We start from the raw sequence: 18285 nt of genomic DNA, 5'->3' as shown, positions 1-18285 counted from the left end.
AAATTTTATACAAAAATAAAACTTCTTCTCTGAGGAAACAAAATTTGTTGCATAAGAGCGTGCACTTTAGAATCTATGTTCTTTAAAATTATTAATCATATGGAATTAATCACCTAATACAATTTTTCATGTAAAGAAATTTACAGAGTGCGGTGATGGAAACCGAACAAAATTTAATTTCAAATTTATATTACATTATTGTTGAAGGCTTTACGGCGCTAATGTAGATTACATAAGCAATATGTTTATAATTTAACAATAATCGAAAATGTCAGAATATAATAAAAAATCAGCAATCATCGAAAGGCTTCGCGTCCGTCGGCGTTTATGTGGACATTTTAAATACAGTGGTAAATCCCTAGATGAAAATCATGACCTCTGGAAGGCCATTCATTTTTCAACAAGAATGGCGCATCTGCTCACCCCAGTCATTTAGTGCAAAAATTGGCTGTTTCGCGCTCTTCTAAATTAGGAACATTTGGTCATCTAACAAAATCTTGACTTGAACTTTTATTGATTATTATAATTGAAACATTGTTGAAAAAAATTTTAAATTATTAAAAACAGAAACATTGCAATGTAGTTTTCTTCGATCCATTATTGAAGCAACATTTGCGGCCATAGACCGCGCAAATAAAATTAACATATAAACGCTACCGAGAAACCAAGTTTCCCGTACACGATTGTTGTTAATACAATAAGTATCATTGCGCATACTTTGATATTTGAGAAAGTAAACGCAACGGCAGTTATTGAACTGATAGTTATCGAATTATCGGTAGCCGCGTACGGAATCCTTATAAATATATAATACTGGAGCTTATTAAAATTGTCAGCAATTATTATTTTAAGGATTAAAAACACTGTTGTTAGCACTTTCATTGCCCAAAACAAGTAATAATTACTGACCATTTTAATACTGTTCAATATTAAATTTTTGTAAAAGAATAGTATCGCAGAAAGATTATATGAAGTAAAAAGATTTCTAAAAATAACCTTTAATAAACTAAGAAAAAATTTTTTGTTAAGTTTTATTACTATGCAAGCATCCTTATCTTTGAAGTTTTAAATAAAATAAGAAATACGTTTTACATATGGATAGGTATAATTTATTATTATTGTTTATTATATGTATAATTGTAAGGTAAAGTAAAATAAATACAGTAAAATCATTACACAAGATATACTACAGAAAAAAATTATTAATAACCGGTGAATAATATAAATACCTTATCCTTATTTCCGTTTAAGTAAGAAATATACATTAAGTACCATCTTCCACAAAAATTTTATTTTTTACTTGCGTGTTTGTTATTATATCATTGATGAAATATATCAACACATACCAGCAAAAAAAAAGAAATTTTTTATCAAATTTGTAAAATAAGGTATGCAAAAGAAAATACAATGCATTCGAAGTAGTTTTAAAAACAAACATTTTTGGCCAATTCTAAATGTACTGAACTAACAGCTAAGTCTGGTTTAAAATGTTATTCGATTTTGTTATTTTCATCGATCGTAAGAAACTTGCGGCCCTATTTGATTAATTTTTTAAATATTTTACAAAAATAAATATTATATTACATAAAATTGTTATACGAATCTGTATGTACGTAGTACAGTTTACATGCACTTTAGGATCCGATAAATTCTTATCTTTTAATAAATAATTATCTTGAGTGTGTTAATTCATTTGTAGTCGAAAAATTTATAGATGAGTGATCTCTTCAAAATTTATCTCTTCAGGTTCAATTGTGTGGGTTGTTTGGTCAGTTTCATCTTTTGTAAGACAATCACGATTTTCCTCGATCATTTTTTTCCAATATTCTACAAAAATAAATTTTGGAATTATATATTTACATTGAATGTTACGGAATTATATTTTCTCGCAGATTTTTAAATATGTGTTTAATATACGCATGATATAATATTTGAGAAACCACTAATAACCTTTAATAATTGGTAAACGATTTTTCGTCTTAACAGTGAGATTGTTTTTCTTCGGCAATACTTGGTTTATAAGAAATATTCTTTATATACTGTCAACATTCATACTTATTTAATTTATCACAATTACCTGTTAATTCTTGAAGTGTACCATCTGTACCACCATATTCGACGGGCAAGATATTAGCTGGAATATCTTCGAAACAGTGAAGCGCATCTGAATAGACTTGTAATCTGGTCTTCATCTTTGCTGTCATAAAAGATCTCATAATTTTCACAATAATATCATAAATTAATGGCACGTTAAAAAAAACAATTTTCTGACATCTCATAGGATAAGTGTTATTCCACAATTGGACCACATTCATTAATTCGTAGGGCTTAACTTGAATAACGTGGCGTACAGTTGGGTTAAATGTATCTAATAAGAGTGAGCAACCATATATAGATGATGCGGGATAATGTTTTATCGCCGTTTCCATCGCTAATATATAGTACTAAAAAAATTTTTATGTTAAAAAATAATAAACAGAAATTGAAAATGCATTATTGTAGTGATATTCGTTGCAAATCTTCCATGCGCAAATGTTATATTATTTTACTTTTTACCTTAACTATATCTGATACTTTATTTCTTTCTGGATCATGCACAGTAGTGCGTATAAGCATAATCAATCTTCCTTGACTGTCCGGTTTCCGCAAAGGCAAATAAATTCTAAGAGAAAATAAAGTATTTTAAAATCTTAAAAAAAAAATTAAAAATTTTTTTCTACTGTAATATCTAGATGTATCTAAAGATTTCTAATAAAATATTCTTCTTAAAATATAATCAAAACAATAAAAAAAAGTTAAGTTTTAAATTTTAAATTATTTCTAAATTGTGTCTAAATTTAAACAATTTGTTTTATTTAAATAATTAAATTTACAATTTGTAAAATATTCTGTTACGTATCTACAGATAAAGGATATAAAGGTATTATGGCTTCAAAAATGGTAAAAGACACATTTTATAATAGGGTTATGCAGGTATATACTACAAAAATAATGCTTATTACCCCAAATCAAGCAACTCCTGCAGTTCTGGTTGGAATGGATCTTTATTTATGAACCATTCCGGTAACTTGGATCGCTGCTTACAATAGCTTTGAATTCTACTCTTAGTTTTTTCAAGATCAAATTTGCCAACTCTCAAAAATCGCAGAATAAGAAAATCATCTGCATAGAAATTAAAAATTTCTTTCAATTATAATGCTATAATACAATTTGAGTAGCAAATCTATCATTAGAAATTATAAATTAAGTTTAATATTAATGTATAAATTAATTAATAAAAAATTTAATAACAAAACAATTTGTTAACATATTAAAATTTTTTTTAATTACAAAAATTTTTTGTTGTTAACATAAAATTGCCCCTCTTCAATTTTATGCATACTTAGATTATGTAAAAGAATTTGGAATTCTCTATTTCTAGGATTAATTTAAAATAACTTTTTAATAAAAAAATGTCTATAATTTAGTCCAGGATCCCTTTAATTCATACAACAAATTAAATATCAGAACTAACATCACGTAAATGCTGATTAAAGACAATTTTAGTTTGCTCCAAAATTAACGAGTTGTTACTGAATTTTATTAAGCAATATATCAATATGTATATCATGTAGGATTACTATCATTTTTACCGATTTTTGCGGGGAAATCATCGCTTTCTTTGATCCAGTGTCTAATCTCTGCAATAGCGGTCTCTCTAATTTCGTCAGTTTCATTCAAATGTTCCGCTACGTATCTCTTATCTTCACTGGTCATCTCCTGCCAAACATGATGCACAATGTTACCGTACTTGTCCGCCATCACAATAGTGAACGCGAATCCTCGTTACTACGGAGAAACACGCGTCTATAAGTCGTAAAAACACACCTAAAACGCACAGAGCGTAATGAACGAAAAATACGTTGCCCAAATTGCATAGAGTATGCACTTTAGAATCTATGTTTCTTGAAATTGTAACGACCCGTCTTTTTTCTTGCTCCGGACGGTGCGCGGATAATCTGAGTCGAAGCTAGAAAGGGGAAACAGATTCGGGGACACAATGTACATAATTATCATTTTTACAAAGCAAATGTATTTAAACATATTCATTTTACATTAATGGATTATAATACCAAATTACGCAGATATGATTTGATACATTAATTAGCCTATCAGCGTGACATTAAGTTATGCGCATGCTATCGACCTCGTGATTTTAATAACGCGGTATCAGCGGGGATTCACGCGGCGTGCGCGTGTCACGAGGTGTTAGGGCGGGAATCGAATACGTGGTGCGACGGATTGGAGAGCGCGGCGCTTAATACCTGGCGAATACGGTGGAAGATTTTACCACAGAAAAACTGGCTTTGAATTGGGCAACTAGCGCCTGGGCCAAAGCGGGTCGCCCGTACCTCTGCAGTCGCGTGATGCGATGTAAAATGTTGAGGGGATGTTGGCTACTAAACGAAATAACCCGGTCGAAGAGAGATAGCCCACACCCCTATAGTCACGGAGAAAGGTTTGCTGTGGTATACGACCAATCGGTATAGCTCGACCAGGGCAGGAAGCAGCTTGTTCATCTCTATAGTCGTATCACAGCGATGGCTGGAAAAGAAACTTCAATTAAACGGCCAGCACTTTCCTGGCCGGGGCCGAGAAACTCAGACGTCTTAGTTTATCAGGCGAGTTAGCACCAGGAGTCTGCGGTGACTAGCTGGTTGGAAAAAATTCGTCTCTTCTCTCGCGTCGTCTCCTTTTATACCCGGATTGATTGACGGCGAAGTTCTCAATTTGGGAAGTGGAGTATGACGAAATAAAATCGCGGAAATACTCGGTTTTCCTGATTGTTTTATTGTTAAAAATCTTTTGGATCGGGCAACGATCTTTGGCTGGTATCGTTGCTCACCTTTAAATGTGCGCGCTGATGCACGTACGCGGCCTGCTGTCAAACCCGGATCGACAACGTACGAATTGCGCAAACCGATAAGCCGATTCTTAACAGATCTGAGAGTCACTTTGTTAGATTTTACAAAATTCTTCAATAACTATAAATTCGGAAAAGAAGAGAAAAATGACACGGAATGCGTTAATGCGTAACACATAAAAGATAAGTTGGTTTTACAACGAATAATGTTTTATTGATAACCTTGCTGATAACTGTTGACGTCATATACATACAATAATTTTTTAATATCATTTTCTTGGAACTTGTGTCTAAATTATATTTATATGCATATTATTATACGCATATTATTATATGCGTATTTTAAGCAGCGATGCGCAATTAATCTTCTGAATGCATGTGATTATCCAATATATTTTTTCAATGTATTTCTCTACATTGTGTGACTAATTATTCCAATTATTTTAATAAACGTTTACATAACATTTTATCTTTAACAAACTTTAAAACAGGTAATCTTTTTCATTCGCTATTCAATATTCAATTTTACAGCCCTAACTGAATAAAAAAAACGACGATTTACTAAAATTATTTAATATTACTTTATTTTAATCAAAAACAACATTTTGTATAAATAATTAACCAAATTCTTATTTGTAAAAAAGTCACGTTTAAGTCGTCACGTCCAATCGAGACATTACATATTTTGGTGATATATTAATTAAAATTAGTGATAAGTAAAGATTATAAATTAACTACAATCTTCCTTAAAAGATTTTATTTTCTATTTATCCGTTTATATATATATCCATTTGTATCATTAATAAGACATATATCATCGTATGCAGCAAAAGAAGAACAAAAATTGCTTCTCAAAATTTGCAAAATAAACGAAATAAACGAAATATATTCAAACTTATGCTAAAAACAAATATTTTCTGTTAATTCTAAATACACCGACCTAAATCTTATCTAATATGTTATTCGATATTGTCATTCTCATCGTAAGAAACTTGCAGTCCTCTTCGATTAATTCTTTCAATATTTTATAAAAGTAAATATTTATATTATACATATTGAGTAAAATTGTTATATGAATTTATACGTAGTACAGTTCATATACACTTTAGAATTCAATTAATTCTTACCTTTTTGGAAATAATTGATTATCTTAATAGTGTTAATTTATTTGTGACAGATTTACAAATGAGTAATTTCTTCAAAATTTGTCTTTTCAAGTTCATCTGTCTGGATTGGTTGATCATTTTCATCTTTCATAAGCCAATCACGATTTTCCTCTATATCTTTTTTCCAATACTCTACAAAAATAAATATTTGTCACTATATATTTCATTGAATGTTATTGAATTAAATACAGATTTTTGAATACGTGTTTAATGTATGTACACATAATATATTTAATATTTAATAAAAATTTAATAATTTTTAAGGATTAATAATTGCTTAAACTATTTGTCTTAACAATAAAATTATATTTTTTTGACAATACTTGCTTTATAAAAAACATCCTTCACGTATTGTGAGTATTTATATTCATTTACTTTACCACAATTACCTGTTAATTCTTGAAATGTACCAGCAGTACCACCATATTCGACAGGCAAGATATTAGCTGGAATATCTTCAAAACAGTGCAGTGCATTTGAGTAAATGTAAAATCTGCTCTTCATCTTCTTGGTCATAAAAGATTTGAAAATTCTTACAACTATATCGAAGATTATTGGCGTGTTGAAGAAAACAATTTTCTGAAATCTCATAGGATAGCAGTTTTGCCATAGTTGGACGTAATTCATTATATCGTAGGGTTTAAGGTGAAACATCTGACGTGTAGTTACATTAGTTAGGTCTATGAACAATAAACAACCATACAAAGATGTTGTAGGATAATGTTTTACTGCCGCTTCCATCGCCAATATATAGGCCTAAAAAAAATTTTATATCGACGAATAATAAACACAAATTGAAAATACATCATTGTGACGATATCTGTTACAAGTCTTCCATGCCTAAGTATTATATTACTTTACTGTTTACCTTAGTTATATCTGATATCTTATTTCTTTCTGGATCATGCAGAGTAGGGCGCATGAGCATAACCAATCTTCCTTGACTATCCAGTTTTCGCAGAGGCAAATGTATCCTGAAAGTAAAGTATTTCAAAATTTTTTTAAAATATAAAAATTCTTGTTCTACTGTGATACGTTTAGATATACCTAAAAATTTCTAATAAAATATTCTTTTTAAAATATAACCAAAACAATAAAAGACAATTAAGTGTTAATTTCTAAATTATGTTTAGATTAAAACAATTTGTTATTTAAATAATTAAATTTGCAATTTGTGAAATATTCTGTTATGTATCTACAGATAAAGAATAAAGAGAAATGTATTATCGAACAGTAGTAAAGGAGAAGAGAGATTTTATATTATTTAAGTTATGCATGTATATACTACAAAAATAATGCTTATTACCCCAAATCAAGCAAATCTTGCAGTTCCGGTTGGAATGGATCCTTATTTCTGTACCATTCCGGTAACTTGGATCGTTGCTTATAATAGTTTTGAATTCTGCTCTTAGTTTTTTCGAAATCAAATTTGCCAACTCTCAAAAATCGCAAAATAAAAAAATCATCTGCATAGAAATTAAAGATTTCCTTTAATTATAATGTTATAATACAATTTGAGTAGCAAATCTGTTATTATAAATTATAAATTAAGTTTAATATTATTGTATAAATTAATTAATAAAAAATTTTCACCAGGTATGTATTTTCTAACACCGTATCGCTCGTATTATTATGTTCTGACAAATAAGAATTTTGAAATCTATTTAATCGATTTTGAGTTATACATCGGTATAAAAAACAAAATTATTTTAAGAAGTTATCTTTAATAGATGGCAATTAGTATATGCGCGTTACATAAATGTTGTTTAAACTGATTCATTAATCACAAGGTATGTCATTAAATTCATCCTTTTTTTATTTCAATTGAATGATGTTAAAAGACTTTTTTTTTTTTCTATGTTGACATTTTAAATTTTCTGCAAGATATTAAAAGTTTCTTAAACTTTTATTTTAACTTTAATGAATAAATTGCTTACCGCAATATGTATATTTATATTTAAAAAATATAAAAATTTTTTTTTTCTTAATCAATAATAAGACATGTATTATTGTGTTTTAACTAACAAATAAGAATTATTTTACAAAATTTCGTGTACATACATTATAGGTCAATATAAAGACAAATTTTTTAAACAAAATTTTCTGTTAAATAGATAACAAATTACTACTTATAAAGTTTTTAGATCATCATTCTCTTTATCAAACATTATTTGTCATATCTCTTTAGAAAATTATAGCAAATTACCGACATTTTTTTATTAGAAAATATCTTTGAATTGTGCCTTCACAAAACTCTAAACTTTTTACACAATGAAAATAGAAAAATAAATAAGACAGAAGATTTTATATTAATAACAAAACAATTTGTTAACATATTAAAATTTTTTTTAATTACAAAAATGTTTGTTGTTAACATAAAATTGTCCCTCTTCAATTTTATGCGTACTTAGATTGTGTAAAAGAATTTGGAATTCTCTATTTCTAAGAAAAATTTAAAACAATTTTTTAATAAAAAAAAGTCTATAATTTACTCCAGGATCTCTTTAATTCATACGACAAATTAAATATCAGAAGTAACATCACATAAATGCTGATTAATTTTAGTTTGCTCCAAAATTAACGAGTTGTTACTGAATTTCATTAAGCAGTATATCAATACGTGTATTATGTAGGATCACTATCATTTTTACCAATTTCTGCGGGGAAATCGTCGCTTTCTTTGATCCAGTGTCTAATCTCCGCGATAGCGATCTCTCTAATTTCGTCAGTTTCATTCAAATGTTCCGCTGCATATCTCTTATCTTCACTGGTCATCTCCTGCCAAACATGATGCACAATGTTACCGTACTTGTCCGCCATCACAATAGTGAACGCGAATCCTCGTTACTACGGAGAGACACGCGTCTATAAGTTACACCTAAAACGCAGAGCGTAATGAACAAAAAATGCGTTGCCCAAATTGCATAGAGCATGCACTTAGAATCTATGTTTCTTGAAATTGTAACGACCCGTCTTTTTTTTCTCTGGACAATGCGCGGATAATCTGAGTCGAAGCTAAAAAAGGGAAACAGATGCGGAGACACAATGTATATAATTATCGTTTTTATAAAACAAATGTATTCAAACATATGCATTTTACATTAATAGATTAATAAAGATTATAATACCAAGGTACGCAGATATGATTTAATACATTAATTAGCCTATCAGCGTGACATTAAGTTATGCTATCGACCTCGTACTTGTTATATAAATGTTGTTTTAGCTGATTACTCAAAATTATCAAAATCACTACCATTTTTACCGATTTGGGCGGAAAGATCGTCGTTTTCTTTATCCAATGTCTAATCTTTATGATCGCAGTCTCTCTATATTCGTCAGTTTCGTTCAAATATTACGCTGCATATCTCTTATCCTCACTGATCATCTCTTGCCAAGCATGATGCACACTATTCCTATCGTACTTGTTTGCCATTGCGATGGTGAATGCGAATTCTCGATATTGCGAAGAAACTTGCACCTATAAATCGCAAAAACATATTTATAAGCCACAGAGCGTAACTAACAAAAAAAATGCGTTCCACTAGTTGCATTGTCCACTAGGACATGTGCTTTAAAATCTATGTTCTTTGAAATTAATGATCATATGGATCAAATCACCTAGATACAATTTATGTAATTTCATGTAAAGAGATTTACAGAGTGTAGTGCTGAAAACCGAAAAATAAAATTTAATTTAAAATTTATATTATTGTTGAAGGCCACACGGCGCTAACGTAGAATACATAAACAAAATATTCATAATTTGACAATGATCGAAAATGTCAGAATATAATCAAAAATCAGCAATCATCGAAAGGCTTTGCGCCCGTCGGCGTTTATATGGACATTTTAAATACAGTGGTGAATTCCTGAATGGAAACCATAACCTCTGAAAGGCCATTCATTTTTTAACAAAAATGGCGCATCCGCTCACACCAGTCATTTAATGCAAAATTGGCTGTCGAATAACTCTCACGTTCTTCTGGACTAAGGACATTTTGTCATCTAACAGTCTTGACTTGAACCCTCCTTGATTATTATAATTGGAGCATTGTTGAAAGGGTTATTGAATAAAACAGAGACATTCCAATGTAGCTTTCCTCCACTATTGAAGCAACATTTGCGGCCATAGACCGTACGCAAATAAAACCAAACAATAAATTTTTTGTCATGTTTCTATATTATGCAAATATCCTTGTCTTTGACGGTTTAAATAAAATAAAAAATATATTTTACGTAAATATATGTATAGGTATAATATATTATTATTTTTGTTATACGTATAATTGTAAGATGATGTAAAGTAAATACATCAAAATCATTATATAAAGATACATAAAAAAATATTAATAGTTGATGAATAATATGAATACTTTATCCTTGTTTACGTTTAAGTGAAAAATATAAATTAACTGCAAGCTTCCATAAAAATTTTATCTCTTATTTGCCTGTTTGTTATTATGTCATTAATGGAATACATTAACACATATACCAGTAAAAGAAAAAATCAAATTTTTTATCAAATTTGCAAAATAAAATAAACACAATGCATTTAAACTTGTGCTAAGACCAAACATTTTTGGCCAATTCTAAATCAACTGATCTAAAACTAGTCTAAAATGTTATTCTGTCATTCTCATCGTAAGTCCTCTTTGATTGATTTCTTTAATATTCTACAAAAGTAAATGTTTATATTACACATATTCATATACATTTAGAATCTAATAAAATTTTCTTTTTTAGTAAATTATTATTTTTCTTAATTTGCATTAATTTATTTGTGCCGTAAAACATTTATAGACGATTCTATTCAAAATCTGTCTGTACAAGTTCGATTGTTTGGATTTGATCGTTTTCATCCTTCGTAAGCCAGTCGCTATTTTCCTCGATTAATTTCTTCCAATAATCTACAAAAATAAATATTGTTATTATGTGTATATATAGAATTAATATGTAAGTTTAAGTACACATATTTAATCAATATAATATACTTAATATTTGATAATTCTTATATAACTTTTAATGATTGTTGTAATTGGTTGTTTGATTTATTGTGAAATTTATATTTCTTGTTCTACAATATTTGCTTTATAGGAAACAGTCTTTATACATTGCCGAATATGCATTGTATTTATAGCTTTCAATTTATTGTATTACCTGTTAATTCTTGAAGTGCACCATCTGTACCACCATATTCAACAGGCAAGATATTAGCTGGAGCGTCTTCGGTACATTGAAGCGCGTCCGAATAGATATGAAATCTGCTCTTCATTTTTTCAGTCATAAAAGGTTTGACAATTTTCGTCACAAAAATACTAGCAAGTCTTGGTGCATTAAAAACGACAATCTTCTGATATCTTAGAGGATAGGATCTATGGAATGCGTGGACCACGTTTCTTAACACATAGGGTTGCATTTGGAAAATGTGACGCATAGTTACATTGGCTGCGTCTACTAATACTATGAAACCATATACAGATCCCGCGGGATAATATTTTATCGCTGCTTCTGTCACCAATATACAGACCTGAAAAGATTGTCTATTAAAAAAAATTGATCATTAACTAAAAATATGTCATTCTGACAGTAAATCGTTCTAGTTATGTTTGTTTAATCTTTACCTTAGCTACGTCTGATATTTTGTGTATTCTCGGATTTTGTTGAGTTGTACGCACAATAAAAACCAATCTTCCTTGACTATCTGGTTTTCTTAAAGACAAAACAATTCTAAAAAATGCAAGGAAAACATTTATAAATTTTTAGAAAAAAATCAGTAAATTTTTTAGTTTTACAGCAATACAGTGCAATAATTTAACGCTAGCTGACTTTTTATTTTCTTAAATTAATAAATGCAATAAAAAGAACAAAATTTCAGAATTGAAATTTATCAATTGAGCAGACTAACAAGTAATGAGAAACTCAAGAAAAGGCAAAAATTTAACCAAAATATTTTTTGCATTCAATTTGCTACACAAAAAATATAAACCTTTAAAAGAGTAAGAATTTTATTGAATGACAGTAATAAATGTTTTCGATATTCTTTGTGTGTTTTATTATCTCTAGAAACTTAATTGTCACATTGTGTGTACATCTAGTTTTCTTTTGAAATGATTTTAATAAATTTTTTTACTAAAATATAATAGAAACAATAAAATATTAACAAAAATTTAATTTTAAATTTAAACAATTTGTTATTAAAATTAATTAAAATAAATTAAAAGTTATATATAGTAAGTCAGTTGTAAAGTTCTCTGTTATATATTCAAAATAAATAAAAAGTAAATAGAAATGCACTATTGATAGAACAGTAGTAGAGTAAAAGAGATTTTATTTAAATTATGTATTTATATACTTCAAAATAAAAAAAATGAGCTTTACCCCAAATCAAGCAACTCCTGCAGTTTTGGTTGAAACGGATCCTTATTTATGTACCATTCTGGTAAATTGGAACGTTGCTTGTAATAGTTTCGAATTCTGACCTTAGTTTCCTCGAGATTAAATTTGCAGACTCTCAAAAATCGTAGAATAAAAAAATCATCTATGTAAAAATTAAAGATTTCTTTTAAATATAAAACTATAGTATAATTTTAAACAGGTATGACAAATCTGTCATTACAAATTAGATTTTATATTAAGTTTACAAATTAATTAAGTAAAGAAATTTATCCTAACACCGATTTATATTCCAACACTGATGCGTATTATTATGTTCTAATTGATAAATAAAAATTTCGAAATTTCAAATATATTACAGATCGGATAAAAATATTATAAAGACAAAAATATAATCAAGTATTAAGTTATTCATTAGATAGAGTTATCTGTTAAACAGAGTCGGCGGCTTCGATAGTCGATTACTAAGCCTTGAAAATTGGTAGGGGGAGAAAGAGGTTTGGTACGAGCGGATAGAATTAGGAAGACGTGAAAACTATCGAGAATACACAATTATTTAAATAATAAAAAGTAACGATTATATTTATGAATACAAACAATTACAGTAACTACGTGGCCTTGGAGTCGAGTGGCGACTATAATTCGCGCACGACGAGACGATGCTCGCTCGAGTTCAATTCGATTCGGAACGGTAGAGTTATCTATTAAATAAATAGCAAATCTGCATATGCGCATAATGTATGTTACGTAAATGCTGTTTAAGCGGATTTAATAAATTCAGAAGAGTTCTTACGGTATTTTTTGCATGTATTATGCATGTCTTAAACAACACTTGCAAGATACTATGAATAATATTATTGAAGTTTTATTTTAATCTTAATTTACAATTTGCATACTATAATATATATATGCATATTTAGATTTCAAATATATTAAAATCTCTTTCTCTTTATCTTCTTCCACAATTAAAAAAAACTAAAAGGCCTTTAAAAAATATTTAAACGCAATAATACAAAAAGAAACTCCGTCAATACAGATTTTCTCTCATGTTACTACATAACATTATTTGTTATTATTTGTTGTGTTCTTTTAAATTGTCTTTTTTTTCTAAATACCACTCTGTATATTCTTCAACTCATTACATAAACTAATTAAATATCAAAAGTAATGTCATATTATCACTAACTAAAGATAATTTCGTTTTATTGAACCGTAATTGAATATCATCAAACGGTATTTCAACGAATTTACCATTTGGAACCATTGTCAATTTTACCAATTCGTACGGACAAGTTATCGCTGTTTTCCATCCAGCTTCTAATCTCCGCGACGGCATTCTCTCTAATTTCGTCGGTCTCGTTCAAATGTGCCATTGCATATCTCTTATCCTCACTAGTCAGTTCTTGCCAAGCATGATGTATAGTGCTATCATTGCAGCTGCTGGCCATCTCGATAATATTGAACACGAAATAGAACGCGAAATTTCGATACCGCGAAAATACTTGCATTTGTGAAGACGTACTGCAATGCGCTACATTGTTATCGCACGAAATGTAATAAACGATAAATGCGATTGGCAGTGTATAAGCACATGCACTTTGGAATGTATGTGCTCTTTGAAATTTTTACAATAAATCTACTTCAGTAACTAGATATCGCGCCATCTACAATAAACATGACAAGTCTAATTGTATAAACTTGATGATTTGATATGTATCGTTTTGAGAGGATAAATTTCTTAGGTATTCTCTATTAAACATTTTTTAAGCGATGATTTTGTCCACTATTTGCTCTTTTTAGTGTAATTTTGTATAATTTCAAGATCATTCAGTATTGATAAATTATTAATATCATCTATGATATTAATCTTAAATAATTTAACATTTGTTTTATTCAAAAAAACTTATTTCTTTATTTTTAACAATCTTTTAAGGAAGTTTCTCTGCTCAGGCCTGACACAACAAGTGGCACAGAGATTCAAGTAAAAAAAAATATTCAAATAACCATTTTGTTGCCTTCTTTTTTTTGCTGTATATGGTCTAAAGTTAATAATGGTAAATATAAGAAAACATTTGGCTATAAAGTATTACCTTTATTACTAAAATAATTTTTTTAAAAATTAAGAATAAATATTTTTCACAAATTATACCACCCTTAAATAACTAAATACAATAATTTGAAATTCATGTTATATCATTAGCACACTTTACCACACTTACGTGATGTATTACTTCGATTATTGTAAACTTTTTTTATCCTATCAATTATTTTACTCAAACGAGCAAGTGCATCGTTTCAAAAATTTAAAAGTACTTTTTTGGACAGCTAAGATGTAAAGTTTCACTAACATCTGTTCATTACTTCTATGTTTAATACGACAATAAAAACTGAAAAGTCCTGAAAATTTATCGATTTCCACAAGAGCTCATGTTAATAAAATATTTAACATCTAAATAACTAACTAGTTCAGTTTCTGAAATGTTGACAGTAAATTTACATCACTAATTTGAACTTCTCTACAAAGTTTCATGAAAATCTTTTCATTTTAATTTAGCAGCGGAACTCCCTTAAAATTAAATGTTCCATGTTACGTGCTTTTATTCTAGTTAACAAACACACTTAAGCGTGTTAAAAGCAAATTTATCTATTGACTTTCTAAATCTACTATTTCGAAATAAATTTGTTGTTTTCCTGATTTATAAACTATTCACGGTTCTTTTCAGCCTTCCTTCAATATTTTACAAAAGTAAATATTTATATTATACATATTAAATAAATTTGTTATAAAAATTTGTACGTAGTACAGTAATACGTAGTACAGTTTATTATACACTTTAGAATTCGATAAATTATCTTTCTTATCTTTTAGTAAATAATTGCTTATCTTAACTGTGTTAATTTATTTGTAAAAACTTTATAGATGAGTAATCTCTTGAGATTCTGTCTCTTCAGGTTCAGCTGTCTGAGTTGTTTGGTCATTTTCATCTTTTGTAAGCCAATCACGATTTTCCTCGATATTTTTTTTCCAATATTCTACAAAAATAAATATTTGTAATTATATATTTACATTGAATTTCATTAAATTATATGCAAGTTCTTAAATACGTGTTTAACATACGCATAATATATTTAATATTTCACAAATCTGTAATAACCTTTAACGTTAAATACTTGCTTTATAAGAAACATTTTTTATATATTGTCAGTATTCATATTTATTTAATTTATTATAATTACCTGTTAATTCCTGAAGTGTGACATCTGTACCACCATATTCGACAGGCAAGATATTAGCTGGAATATCTTCGAAACAGTGCAGTGCATTTGTGTAAATGTAAAATCTGCTCTTCATCTTCTCGGTCATAAAAGATTTGAGAATTTTCACAACAATATCAAAGATTGTTGGCGCGTTAAAAATAACAATTTTCTGATATCTCATGGGATAGCATCTTTGCCACGCGTGAATCAAATTTGTTAACACGTAGGGTTGAAATTGAAAAATGTGACCCATAGTTGGATTGGCTACGTCTATGAATACTACATAACCATACACAGATGCTGCGGGATAATACTTTATCGCTGCTTCTATTGCCAATACACAAGCCTGAAAAAATTATTCAAAAATAATAAACATTAATTAAAAATACATCATCGGACACCATTTACTACAAATCATTCAAGCATTATGTTACTTTACTTTAGATAAATCTGGTATTTTGTGTATGCTTGGGTCATGCCGAGTTCCGCGCAAAATAAAAACAAGTCTTCCTTGACTGTCTGGTTTTCGCAAAGGCAACAATATTCTACAAACGCAAAAAAATATTTCTAAGTTCTTTCTGATTTGTTTTTCTTACATTAGTAATTGCAATGAGAGAAAAATAATAGAAAAATATAGATAGAAAAGATTAAAAAATAAAAAAAGAGAAATGATAAAAAATATGAGATAACAAAATTGTATTTCTAAATTTAAATTTGTCGTTAAAATTGAATAAAATAAATTTATTTGTAACGTTTTTTGTTATCCAAAATAAAGAAAAAATAAAGAAAAATGCACCATTGATCAAACAGTTGTACAGTATATAAAGATTTTACTTAGATTATCGATTTATTATAAAACAATAATCATTACCCCAAATCAAGAAGCTCCTGCAATTCTGGTCGAAATGGATTCTTATTTGTGTACCATTCCGGTAAGTCAGATCGTTGCTTATAATAGTTTTGAATCCTGACCTTAGTTTTCTCAAGATTAAATTTACAGACTCTCAAAAATCGCAGAATAAGAAAGTTATCTATATAGAAATTAAAAATTTCTTTCGAATATGAAAGTATAATACACAATTTCCATCAGTATTAATTCTAATGTTAATTATAAATTAGATGTTATATTAAGAGTACGAATTAATTATTGAAAAATGTTTACCCAGGCAGGGATTTATTTTCCGATACTGATGCCTACACATCACACATATTATTATGTTATAATTAACAAATAATAATTTTGAAATCTAGAATATATCACAAAATGGATAAAAAAATACAATTATTATTAACAAGTTATCTATTAAACAGATAGGGCCCCCGCACAGACTCTTGCATAACGCATAGGGCATGGCGCATAAGAGAATCAATCAATCAGAGTCTATTTCCCTCCCCAGGACAGAAATAAAAACCTCTGATTGGTTAAATTAATTCTCTTATGCATTATGCATTTTGTATTATGCAGAAGTCTGTGCGACGGCTCATAGCGTGAATCAGCATATACACATAATTTACGTTATGTAAATGTTATTTAAGTAGATTCACTTCTAAATCGTTTTTTTTTTTATCGAACATTACTTGTTCTCTTTCTTTCAATCAGAAGTTCTCATATCGACAATGATTAAAAGTAATTTATTTCATTGCTCCGAAATTACTCCGAAGAACTAAGGGCCTAAACAACGATGTCAAACAACAGGAACAGGAAATAAATAAAAAAAGAAAGAGAGAAAGAGAGAAGAAGATCCTTTCTCTCCTTCTCTCTTTCATTATTTCTGTTACTATTGCCTGTTGCCTGGCATTGTGTTTAGGCCCTAAGAGTAATTGAATTTCATCAAGTGGTCATAAACGTCTATCATGTGGGACTACTGTCATTTTTACCAATTTGTGCGGGCACTAGCAAGTTGTCGCTCTTCTCAATCCAATGTGTAATCTCCGCGATGGCGTTTTCTCTAGTCTCATCAGTCTCGTTCAAATGTGTTGCTGCATATTTCTTATCCTCACTGGTTAGCTCTTGTTGAGCATGATGAATAACACTATCGCTGCTCGCCATCTCAATGATTGTAAACACGACGTAATAAAACGATAAGCCTCACTGTAGAGCAACTCACATTTGCAATTCAAAAAACGCACTGTAACTCTATGTATACTTATGCAATATCTCATCCGGATGAATATACATAATATGTAGTAGCATTCCGGAGCACTATCCGGTGCACAAGTATGTATATGCACGTTGGAATCTAATACATGCTCTTTAGAATAATTTCCGTGATAAATCATCTTCAGTAACTAAGTATCACGCCATCTGCATTAGGTAATGTCGGATCTGTTTGATGAACTTGATGATTATATAGATACCTATTCTCCTGAGAGAATTTTCACAGCTGCAAAAAAGTCTTAATTTCTAAACTTTTTACACACTATAATTTACACTTTTGATCTTTTAAGAATGTATTTAAAATAAATTTCTTGAAAAATTTGTCATCGATACTTTATTTTAATATTTTTTAAATAAAAACTAAAAATAAAACTTTTAATATATAATTATAATAAGATAATAAT

At 28.9% G+C, this 18285-nt stretch overlaps 4 protein-coding genes across 7 annotated transcripts; all 4 read right to left on the bottom strand.

Moving 5' to 3' along the window:
* Positions 1-1086: 1086 nt before the first annotated feature.
* Positions 1087-6072, bottom strand: LOC105828578 (retinol-binding protein pinta). 2 transcript variants are annotated; one of them, XM_036287324.1, is made up of 7 exons: positions 6031-6072; positions 3868-4584; positions 3633-3759; positions 3003-3162; positions 2557-2662; positions 2078-2444; positions 1087-1827 (listed from the first exon to the last, which is right to left on the bottom strand). In XM_036287324.1, exons 3-7 carry the CDS (start codon positions 3754-3756, stop codon positions 1709-1711), a joined length of 876 nt encoding a protein of 291 aa, XP_036143217.1. In that variant the 5' UTR covers positions 3757-3759; positions 3868-4584; positions 6031-6072; the 3' UTR covers positions 1087-1708. The 2 variants fall into 2 exon arrangements, with proteins under 2 accessions (XP_036143217.1, XP_036143214.1); XM_036287321.1 differs by having other exon boundaries at positions 3633-3828; positions 3902-4584.
* On the bottom strand, positions 4592-9311 carry LOC118645695 (retinol-binding protein pinta-like). Its single transcript, XM_036287331.1, has 5 exons — positions 8721-9311; positions 7376-7535; positions 6938-7043; positions 6459-6825; positions 4592-6201 (listed from the first exon to the last, which is right to left on the bottom strand). The coding sequence occupies exons 1-5, from the start codon at positions 8887-8889 to the stop codon at positions 6083-6085; spliced, it is 921 nt and encodes a 306-aa protein (XP_036143224.1). The 5' UTR covers positions 8890-9311; the 3' UTR covers positions 4592-6082.
* A 922-nt stretch (positions 9312-10233) lies between these two features.
* Positions 10234-14177, bottom strand: LOC105828577 (retinol-binding protein pinta). Of its 2 annotated transcripts, none has more exons than XM_012666968.3 (5): positions 13742-14174; positions 12451-12610; positions 11694-11799; positions 11230-11599; positions 10234-10979 (listed from the first exon to the last, which is right to left on the bottom strand). In XM_012666968.3, exons 1-5 carry the CDS (start codon positions 13971-13973, stop codon positions 10879-10881), a joined length of 969 nt encoding a protein of 322 aa, XP_012522422.2. In that variant the 5' UTR covers positions 13974-14174; the 3' UTR covers positions 10234-10878. The 2 variants fall into 2 exon arrangements, with proteins under 2 accessions (XP_012522422.2, XP_036143198.1); XM_036287305.1 differs by having other exon boundaries at positions 10841-10979; positions 13717-14177.
* Positions 14178-14572: 395 nt separating this feature from the next.
* Positions 14573-18225, bottom strand: LOC105828579 (retinol-binding protein pinta). 2 transcript variants are annotated; one of them, XM_012666973.2, is made up of 6 exons: positions 17602-17738; positions 16886-16970; positions 16595-16754; positions 16163-16268; positions 15703-16069; positions 15357-15498 (listed from the first exon to the last, which is right to left on the bottom strand). In XM_012666973.2, exons 2-6 carry the CDS (start codon positions 16923-16925, stop codon positions 15380-15382), a joined length of 792 nt encoding a protein of 263 aa, XP_012522427.1. In that variant the 5' UTR covers positions 16926-16970; positions 17602-17738; the 3' UTR covers positions 15357-15379. The 2 variants fall into 2 exon arrangements, with proteins under 2 accessions (XP_012522426.1, XP_012522427.1); XM_012666972.3 differs by lacking the exon at positions 16886-16970 and having other exon boundaries at positions 14573-15498; positions 17602-18225.
* Between the last annotated feature and the right edge of the window lie 60 nt (positions 18226-18285).

The sequence above is a fragment of the Monomorium pharaonis genome, chromosome 1 (genome assembly GCF_013373865.1).
Source record: "Monomorium pharaonis isolate MP-MQ-018 chromosome 1, ASM1337386v2, whole genome shotgun sequence".
Lineage (NCBI taxonomy): Eukaryota > Metazoa > Arthropoda > Insecta > Hymenoptera > Formicidae > Monomorium > Monomorium pharaonis.
The sequence above is the reverse complement of the archived record's forward strand: the minus strand, read 5'-3'. Positions and strand labels throughout refer to the sequence as shown.